Source organism: Canis lupus, chromosome 28 (assembly GCF_011100685.1).
Source record: "Canis lupus familiaris isolate Mischka breed German Shepherd chromosome 28, alternate assembly UU_Cfam_GSD_1.0, whole genome shotgun sequence".
NCBI classification, from domain to species: Eukaryota; Metazoa; Chordata; class Mammalia; order Carnivora; family Canidae; genus Canis; species Canis lupus.
The window spans coordinates 7,583,227-7,594,035 of NC_049249.1; the positions used below are offsets into that span (position 1 = coordinate 7,583,227).

Here is a 10,809-nt window from a genome sequence, read left to right on the forward strand (position 1 = left end):
GTATTATGGTTTAGGATTTTTGTTGTTTAAATCTCTGAAGTGCTGTAGAACCCTTGCATTGCCTTTGCATTTTGGAGGGAAAGGAAAAATGATCTCCTGCTTTACTTTTGGAATCTGCAAAGCCAACTCTGAGGTCCCAGGTGGATTTGGTGTTTGGAAAAGGGAATTTTGGGCACTAAGGTTGACCCTGAGCCCCCAGGTCACTGTTCACATTTACAAAAGCAAACCTGGTATCCCCAATTGCTTTTCTCTTGAGGTTGGCTTAACTTTATTTATCATCTGTCTTGGGTCACTGCCCCTGAGGTGCTTCAAAAGCAAAACCCAAAAGATTCAAAACAAAGAAAGCTAAACCAGATTCAAGGAAAAAATGACCTGGCACTCTGGGTTCACTTTTACAAAGGCAAAAAGTCACTTCAAGATTTCCATAGAATGGTTTTAAGTCAGCCTAGGTTCATTGTATCATTTGCACAAAGTGATCTCAACAGGTCGGAGACCCCCAGTTTCTTGGGTATAAACTGGGAGTGAGACTTAGGATAAGAAACTGTCAGCAAGCCACATGCATTGACACAAATGAATTCTTCAGTGATTCTGAAGCGATTTAACTATTTTGAGCATATGAATGGGACCACACATGCAATCTTTTTTTTTTTTTTTTTTTTTTTTTTTAGCTTAAGCTGAATCTTTTTGTTTGCTGGACACACACAGGGAATGCTGAGGAAGTGAAACTTACAACTCACTTACAGATATTGGCATAAATCCACTTTATGTTATCAGATTTGTTGTGAAGGGTATTTTTGAATCCTTGATGAAAAAAGAAGTTAGGATACAAATTTTAGATAATCTTATAAATCATGATGAGATAGAACTGAGGCATCGTATTTTGCTGTTCATTTTTGTATGATCCATACTTTGCTTTACTTCCCAAAAGGATTTAAGGTAGTATTACTTTACTTGACTATTGGAACAAACCCATTTATAGGACTTAATACCAATTTTCTTTATAATATGTCTGACTTTATCCTTTAATAAGTAATTATAAAAATTGCTTTTGAATAATCTAGGGAAGATTTTTGTTTCTGTTCATGTTTGATCTACATCTTTGAATATCAGGTATGTATGTTAATAAATTCACCTGTTGAGACTGTCTTACTGTTTATTTTTAAGACTGAGAGAGATTTTGTGCAATTAATAACAAATGTATTATTTGTGTACTGCCATCTGAAAGGGAGCAAAGCTTAAGGTAGAGAAGTGAGGTTTTCTATAACTTAGGTTTTAATATTAAGGATATAGTGCATCCTGTGAAACCTGACCAAATGTGAGAGGTAAACCCCAAGGCTATGACTGTGTATGGAGTGAAAGTGAGTAACAGTGGTTTTTTTCCCCCCACACCACTCCAGTTTACCTCATGCCTTCCTCCAGAGCAGGCATGTTCTTTTTAAACTACTCCAAAGACCCAGGATCATGCTTTTTGATCAAAGCAGGCATGGGTAGCAGCCTATAGAAATGGGCTCATTTCTGTAACTCTGGTCTGGCATAAGAGTTACAAGGTAGGACCCAAGAATAATGTCCTAGTTTTGTGTTATATCTTTTACTTCAGTAGAACTTTACTTTAAAAAATGAAGTGGGATTACATCAAACTGAAAAGCTTTTTCACGGTAAAGGAGACCAACAAAACAAAAGGCACGCTACCGAATGAGTGAAGATACTTGCAAATTATAGATTTGATAAAGGGTTATTATCCAAAATATATAAAAAACATACACAACTAGGGACACCTGGGTGGCTCAGCAGTTGAGCATCTGCCTTTGGCTCAGGGCATGATCCTGGGATCCAGGATTGAGTCCCACGATGGGTTCCCTGCAAGGAGCCTACTTCTCCCTCTGCCTGTGTCTCTGCCTCTCTGTCTGCATCTCTCCTGAATAAAGAAATAAACCCTTTAAAACAAACAAGGGCAGCCCCGGTGGCTCCGCGGTTTAGCGCCGCCTTCAGTCCAGGGTGTGATCCTGGAGACCCGGGATCGAGTCCACGTCAAGCTCTCTGCATGGAGCCTGCTCCTCCCTCTGCCTGTGTCTCTGCCTCTCTCTCTCTCTCTTTCTCTCTCTGTGTCTCTCATGAATAAATAAATAAAACAAAAAAACGTACACAACTGAATATCAAAAACAAAAAAACAAAAAGACCCTAAACAATTCGGTTAAAAAATGGGCAAAGGACTTGAATAGACATTTTTCCAAAGAAAGATATACAGACAGCCAATGGGCACATGAAAAAATGCTAAATATAACTAACAGAGAAATGCAAATCAAAATCACAGTGAGATATACCTCACACCTATGAGAATGGCTATTCTCAAAAAGACAAATAACAAGTGTTGGCAAGAATGTGGAGAAAAGGAAACCCTGTGCACTGCTGGTAGGAATGTAAATTGGTGCAGCCACCATGGACAGCAGTGTGGAGGTTCCTCAAAAAATTAAAAATAGAACTGCCATAAGATTCAGCAATTACAGAGCACCTGAGTGGCTCAGTCAGTTAAGTGCCCAACTCTTGATTTTGGTTCAGGTCATGATTTCGGGGTTGTGAGATTGAGCCCCACTGTCAGGCTCCATGCTGGGTGTGAAGCATGCTTAAGATTCTCTCTCTCCTCCCTCTGCCCACCCTCCCCCACCTCTCTCTCTCTCTCTCTCTCTCTCCCTCCCTCTCTTAAAAAAAAAAAAAAAGATTCAGCAGCTCCACTTTTGGGTATTTATCCAAAGGAAACAAAAAGATCAATTTGAAGAGCTATATGCACCCAGTATGTTCATTGTGGCATAATTTACAGTTGCCAAGATGTGGAAGCAACCTAAGCATCATCAGTAGATAAATATATAAAGCTGTGGGATAAATGTATATACAGGATAAATATATATAGAATCCTGAAATATTGCTCAGCCATAAAAAGAAATGAAATCTTGCCATTTGTGTTAACATGAATGGACCTAGAAGGTATTATGCTAAATGAAATAAGTCAAAGAAAGACAAATACTTTGTGATTTCACTTATATGCAGAATACAAAATACGAAATAAATGAGCAAACAAAACAGAAGCAGACTCACAGATACAGGAGACAATGGTTGGTTACCAGAGTGGGGAGTGGTTTTGGAGTGAGTGAAATAAGTAAAAGGGATTAACAGGTACAAACTTCCAGTTTTAAAGTCATAGAGATATAATATGCAGCATAGGATATATAGTCAGTAATACTATAATAACTTCCTATGGTGATAGATGGTAACTAGACTTACATTGAGGATTGTTTTGTGATGTATAAAAATGCCACATCACAATGTATACCTGAAACCCATAGGATATTGTGTAGCAATTATACTTCAATCTAAAAAAGTGAAACAGTAAAAAAATAAAAAAAATTTAAAAAATTTTTTAAATAAAATAAAAAAGTGAAACAGGACCTTGTAATAATTATGGATGAAGGACACTGATAGGCCATTCAGAAATATTAGTGCTTCTTTCTCTGAGAAGATCATTTAACTCTTATTAACGTTAGATTTTAGTCTTTATCATGAGGAAACCTTATTTTCTTATTATTTTTTAAGATTTTATTTATTTATTCATGAGAGACAGAGAGAGAGAGGCAGAGACACAGGCAGAGGGAGAAGCAGGCTCCATGCAGGGAGCCTGACATGGGACTCGATCCTGGATCTCCAAGATCAGACCCTGGGCTGAAGGTGGTGCTAAACTGCTGAGCCCCCCAGGCTGCCCCCCAGAATCTTATTTTCTTTACCAGTGCCCCAGGGAAAAGCCTGGGTGCTACAGAGGGAAGTCAGTTGACTGTATTCACTAGCCCTAATTTGCCCGCAGGCCGACATTGGCCTTTTTTCAGATAGCTCTGAGCATAAGCCAAAGAAGTCTGTAGGGTACTCTTTTTTTCTTTTTTTAAGATCTTATTTATTTGTTCATGAGAGATACAGAGAGAGGCAGAGACATAACCTGAGGGAGAAGCAGGCTCCCTATGAGGAGCCTGATGCCTGATTCATTCCAGGACCCCAGGATCAGGACCTGAACCAAAGAGACGCTCAACCGCTGAGCCACCCAAGCATCCCAAGGGTGCTCATTTTTTATACTCTGAGAAGCTTAAGGAAAAAGCTCCCGAGTAAAATTGGAATGGTCTGGCATCATCAATCAGTAAGTTATTTCTTGAATGTCTACTGAGTGGTTAAACTGTGCTGGACACACTTTATGGGTTTGGCTGCCTAGCATTATGAAGTTTGTTTCTATTATTAAATGCTGTATTCTGCATTTGAAGAAACCTTACACACATGGAAATGAGAAATCAGAATAGGAGAGCAGTGTGTTTTATGGCTCAATATTTCCTCTGCACCTGTATCCATGAGTCCTCTGGGGCACAGACACAGAAATGGCACTGGAGTCTACAACCACTGGATTCGTGGGCTGAGAATGATGAGCAAGCAGTCACTGGCTCCTACAGAAATCAGCAACTTTTAAATATTAAATTGACTGTAGCTTCCCTGTATGTTAACTAGATGGAATTTAAATAAAAACTTGAAACTAGGGACGTCTGGGTGGCTCCACGGCTGGGTGTCTGCCTTTGGCTTGGGTCGTGATCCTGGAGTCCCTGGATCGAGTCCCACATCGGGCTCCCTGCATGGAGCCTGCTTCTCTCTCTGCCTCTCTTTGTGTCTCTCATCAATAAATAAATAAAAATCTTTAAAGACAACAACAACAACAACAAAAAACCTTGAAACTAAAAAAATGAAAATTAAATAGATGTAGCTTCGTGTGTTACTGTAGTTTAAATTACTAGTATTTTGTGTGAATGTTTTTTTTCTTTATAATTTCATGTTAATCGCTTCTCAGCCTTTTGGCCAAGATCAAGTGTATAATTTCATGTTAAAATCAAAATATTAACTGCTTGCTTTCCCACTTTTCCCATTTAAAATGGAAACTCTTGAAGGACAGTGACTATTTGTCTCAGTACTGTATCTCTGGTCTGGCACAGTAGCGAGTAATTATAGGTGGGCAGTCAATATTTGTTGAATGAATAAATGAATCTTACCTAGATTGTTGGCCTTTAATCCACATTGGCAATGCGTTCCTTAACCATGAATGTGCAACCTTATGCAGGTTTCCATTGATATCTACAAGTTAATGATGCACAATGTGTATTTCTATAAAGTATTAGTGTACATTTAAAAACATGTAGATTAGACCTGTCTACATGTGAACAGACAGGTTAAAGTTTAGGGTTCCTGTAATTTCTAGTAATAAGAGATTTGCATATGAGTATCTGACCATATGTGAAAATTGTAAGCATAGTATTTCTTTAAGTGAATCTGTTTTTGTGCTGTTATGTAGAAGAACCAGTTCTGTATTCACTGTTAGAGTTGGTATAAGTTTTAAATTCATTAAATGGACTCCTCCTTTCCCCACCTGGGTAGATCAGCCAAAGAGAAAAAAGAGACTTATTTTAAGGCCTCTTCCTCTTCCAAATCCCAAAGGTCATGTTGCTAATGCCTTTTGGAAAGAAAGGGAGATTACAGCCAGTGTATTAAGTGGTTACTTTCTGCTGACTGTGCGCTTGCCCACACATACTTGTGCAAATACACTTGTGTGTTATACTTAACACCTAAAAGAAGAATCCTTCAAAATTAGGCTTTTGTTAACAACTGTGTGAGGAGTATTTATTATTGAAATTATTTTAATATACAAATATATAACCCTTGTTTCTAATTCAGAGTTAATATGTGACCTTTGTGGAATATTATGAAAACGAAGAAGACAGTAACAGTTACCCATAATCCCACCACACAAATAACAGCCATTCTTAACATTCTCGAAAATTTTCCTTCAGTCTTTTGTTGATGAGTGTTTATGTAATTTTAGTAGGAACGTTTATCAGAAACATCTTACTTAGATACTTAAAATTTTGTATAAACATCAGTTCTAATAAGTACATGATATTCACCTTACAGATATACCTCACTATTTAACCATTTTCTCAATAATGAGATTTGGCATGTTTTCAGGGTTTTTGTTTTTTTCCCCCCTTCAGTTTTTTGATAACACAATTAATGTTTTTGAGATTAGTATCATTATTCTCTACCTTTATTATTATTTCCTGAAGCTCAATTCCTAGAAAGATTACTAAATCCAAGGGAATGGCCACTTTATTGTGTTCTTAAACATGTATTATAAAATCACATTCCAGAGATGTTATGCCGGTTTTCATTTTAGCCATCAGTGTGTGTGAAAGTTAGCTTTTCCCTCCTTGTGAAAGTTGCTTGTCGCCAAGCAACAGTCAAAAATTAAATAAATTTAAACTTAAACTTCAAATAACTTTTCTTTTTCAGACAGTATATTCTTTTAGCACTGTTTCAGTGTAGTTTCTTTACCGAGATCTTAACTTTTGATATAACCTAGACTGTTGTCCAAAAGAAAATAGAGGGGCTTTTAATATTAGTAGTTAATATTTTTATCATGGAATTTTCACCCTTTTACAGGAACGGCTCTATTAATAGCTCTGTTAATATTGGATGGGAAAAAAGTCAGGCAATCCATTACCTTCCTAAAAAAGAGGTAGTTTCTTGTAACCTTTCCTTAGGTTTTAATCACCCCTGAAGTTTTTTTGTTCCTCCCAGAGTCCACAGATTGGTTCACATATCCTATGAGTAAATACAAATGTGTCCTTCAATTGAAAGCAAAACCAGTACACCCCTTACTTATAAAGTGAGTTAAAACAAGAAGAAAGAAGAATTTAAAAACTGAAGGAAGGTAGTAAGTAAAGTATTTAGCTTTCTGAAACAATTCAAATGGGGATAGGAAGTTGGTTTTAAATGGCTTAAAGGAGATTAGGGTTTTAAAGTTGGATAAGGAGTTTGGTGCTTTGGTTTAGGCATGGCATTGCTTTTAAAAGATTACTTCCATATTTGACAACAATTCTAACTGGAGATTATAAAGCAAATAGTCAATTTTAAAACACTACGGAATACAAGAGGGCTTCTTTTTGTTGTTGTTTGTTTATACAAAATGATTGCCTAGAGTTAACAGGCTGAGTCCTGAAGCCCTCATTTCATAATACTACTGAAGATCTATCACCAGGGAGAATCCAGCAGAGGTTGTTTAATGCACTTAATTGAGATTATCTGAGCTTTTGTTTTAAATTACTTTGGGAAAAGTCTAGGTACAAACGGCTTCTTTGAAAGGTAAACATACTTAACCTCTACGAAAAAAGGTTCAATTTAAGTTCTTTGAAATTCTTCAAACAGGCAGTAGCACCAGCCCTTATTAATTAAATGGAAGTATGAACTGAATAATGTATGAAGATTAAATCTATATACATCAGTACAAGTATTAATATAATTCTATTAATAGTGTTTTCATTATTTTACAATTGTTTGAGAATGCAATCAAGTATTCTATTAGAAAAGCAACCTTGACAATTTCAGTAATTTCAAAAGTAAAAATATAGTATATGCTGTTTTGGCTATAAAGTATGGTTAATAATAAAATTTTAAAAAATGGATTCCTTATTTTGTTTCATCTAAGAAGCAGGTCATATTAGAGTGGACCAAGAATGGCATATACTGTATGTATTAGTTATGATAGGTAAATAGTCAAAAGTTGGTTTAACGTTTTTTGCCCTATCTTCCTCAGCTCCTTGACCTGTTTATGGTTTGGGATTGGTCTACTTATCTAGCTGATTATGGACAGCCAGCTTCTAAGTACCTTCGGGTGAATCCAAATACAGCTCTTACTCTTTTGGAGAAGTGAGTATATCCTGAAGACTTCTTTGCATACATAACATTTTAGCATTTTGTGATTTAGTGATGATTGAACAACTAGAGATTTTCAACAAAAGAGAAATGTCTAAATGGAGCTTAAAAGCTCAGTCCATTTTAATCACCAAAACATAACCCTTTCTCTTTCCTGGTGTAGTGTCAGTGTGGTTTTATGAGATTGCTGTTTATATTGATGTGAACAAAATTTTGACGCATCTTGTCCAATTAAAAAGAAGTTTAGGTGTTACTTTTCCCTCTCATGATGTGGCAGGTTTTCCTTTCACTTTAATCATATTTCATTTCAGGTATCACTATTAAAATTTTCAGTTTTTGAAGTAAAAGTGTTTATTATTTTCCCACATTTTAAAATATCTATCATGTATTTGATTTGAGAGGACAAAAGGAACTGTTTAAAATAAATGTAAATTGGGGATCCCTGGGTGGCTCAGTGGTTTAACACCTGCCTTTGGCCCAGGATGTGATCCTGGAGTCCCAGGATCAAGTCCCCACTTTAGGCTCCCTGCATGGAGCCTGCTTCACCCTCTGCCTGTGTCTCTGCCTCTCTCTCTCTCTCTATCTCTATCTCTCTATCTCTCTGTGTGTCTCATGAATAAATAAAATCTTAAAAATAAAATAAAATAAAATAAAATAAAATAAAATAAAATAAAATAAAACAAATGTAAATTTATTTTACCATGCCATGAAACACTACTGAGGCCACAAAAAAAAAAAAAAAAAAAAAAAGAAAGAAAGAAAGAAAAAAAATGCTGCTTTAGATTTTCTAATGTTATTTTTCCTTCACCTTGTTTTGCTATGAATGTGATTTGCAGAGTCCATAGAGGGTATGTATTTTAGCATACTTTGTGGGATGATACTAGAAAATATTATATTAGAAAAATTAACATACTTTAGACTTACATACTAATGCAGAAACCCCACTTGAGGGGCAGCCCGGGTGGCTCAGTGGTTTAGCGCTGCCTTTGGCCCAGGGTGTGATCCTGGAGACCTGGGATCAAGTCCCAGGTCTGGCTCCCAGCATGGAGCCTGTTTCTTCCTCTGCCTGTGTCTCTCTGCCTCTCTCTCTGTGTGTCTCATGAATAAATCAATAAAGAATCTTTAAAAAAAAAAAACCCACTTGATATAGAGCATAAAATAAAGCTACTAATTTTTTGTGTAATTACTTTCTCTGTATTTTTATTAGTCTCCACTTTCTTTGAAGTATATTTTTCAAGCATAAGAATTAGTATGAGATAATTCAGAGCATGCCAAGATATTTTACTTGTGACAGCATAGCTTTTAATTTCCTTTTACCAAGCTTCTTCATTCACATATATTCCTAGGATGAAGGATACTAGCAAAAAGAACAATATATTTGCTCAGTTCAGGAAGAATGATCGAGACAAGCAGAAGTTGATAGAGACAGTCGTGAAACAGCTGAGAAGTTTGGTGAATGGGATGTCCCAGCATACATAGACTTGGATTGCACTCCGTGACACCAAATCTGTGATTCAACATTGATCTCTAACAAGCACGGGTCATGATAGTTTAATTTGTTTGCAGCATTTAAAAATGCAGTAGAAAAAAAGACACTGATGAGAGATGAAACAAGAAACAAAAATATCATTTGTATGGATTTTTAAATAACTGGATACTATTTTATATATGGAAAGTGTGACATTAATTTTTTCACATTTAGGGAAAAAAGGCAAAATGTAATATATAAATTCGGTCAAAGTTGTGTATGTAACTGATTTTAAACACATTAGAAAAACCTTATATGCCTCTACATAGAAGTATTTTTTTCTATTTAGACTTGAATGTCTTTTCTGTTGTTTTTTTTTTTTTTTCATCACTATCCAGTTTTGAAATGCCATCATGTCTGATATGGGAGTATTTCACTGTCATTTTGTGGCTTAATTTTTATTTTCATTTCAATATGATTTAAGTAGACTAAATTTTCCAATATTGCAGATTCTGAGGGGAAAATATGCAAATCTTTAAAGATCCCTGAAATCAAACTTGATTTAACTCAGTAAGAATGTGAATTATTTGTTCTGCTTGGGTGGTTTAATTTAATGGTTCTGAATATGAAAGAAATAAAAAGGTGTTTGGATTTTCTAAAAATGCAGTGTTGTTTCTGGTTAGCAGAGTTAATATTTCTAACCATATTATTTGTAGCTGACCCCATTCTAGGATTTATTTGGTTTGGTTTGGTTCAAGTTAAAAGAGGAAAGGAATGAAGTGAGGTAAACCACTTCAGGTGCTGCTTGTGCTAGGGTAGATATGTTTGTACACACAGAAGTTTCTACAGGGGTCAGGTTACTTTATTCAGATAGCAGATGTCAGTACCTATCCTTTGTATGGAAACAAGCCAAACGAAATGAACTCTGGAAAATCTAAAATGAATGTACATTTTCTTCTGTGTAGATTACCGTGGTCCAAATGGAAATACCAGTCTGATCCCAACTTTCTTTTCATTGTATTTATGCTAAATATTCCTTTTGCATTTTCAGGATTTATGCCTGTAAGAAACTTACACTTGACTCTGTAAAATAAGTGTAAAGAATTATATGTACATTTCTTGATTTTGTGAAGAAACATTAAAAAGGTTGAGCAAGTTGTAGAAAATGCATTGCTGTTGAATTTATCCGGAGGTTCCTTATTGAAAACAACTTCTTCCTTTAGAAAGACTTTTATTCCCTGGTTATTGGAATAGGGAGTGTCACCAAAACAAAGATATAAGCATTTATTCTCTTCACCATCTCAATCTTTCAAGTACTTCACATTTTAAAAAACACTACATGGAAAACATGGCAATTCTTGCGGCACAGTAAAATCTGGGAGCTAGAAGAGGAGTGGTGCACAGCTAGCTCTTTTGAAGACTGGAATGTGGCTGTCCGTCGCCTGCCTTCCCCAGCCCCGCGGGACACTCAGGGCGTCTCCCTGGCTTTGGTTGAGGCGTCCCCAGATGCGGGGACACTCCGCTGTTGCACGGCTTGAAGCAGACCACGGTGGGTTCGC

The 10,809-nt window shown here is 36.3% G+C and overlaps 1 protein-coding gene across 1 annotated transcript in view; it reads left to right on the forward strand.

The window, feature by feature from the left end:
- Nucleotides 1–10,420, forward strand: part of EXOC6 (exocyst complex component 6) — a 207,226-nt gene extending 196,806 nt beyond the window's left edge. The window contains 2 exon segments of the mRNA NM_001313786.2: nucleotides 7,664–7,776; nucleotides 9,129–10,420. Of these exon segments, the coding sequence (NP_001300715.2) occupies nucleotides 7,664–7,776; nucleotides 9,129–9,261 (246 nt within the window). The 3' untranslated portion in view covers nucleotides 9,262–10,420.
- The last annotated feature ends 389 nt before the right edge of the window (nucleotides 10,421–10,809 follow it).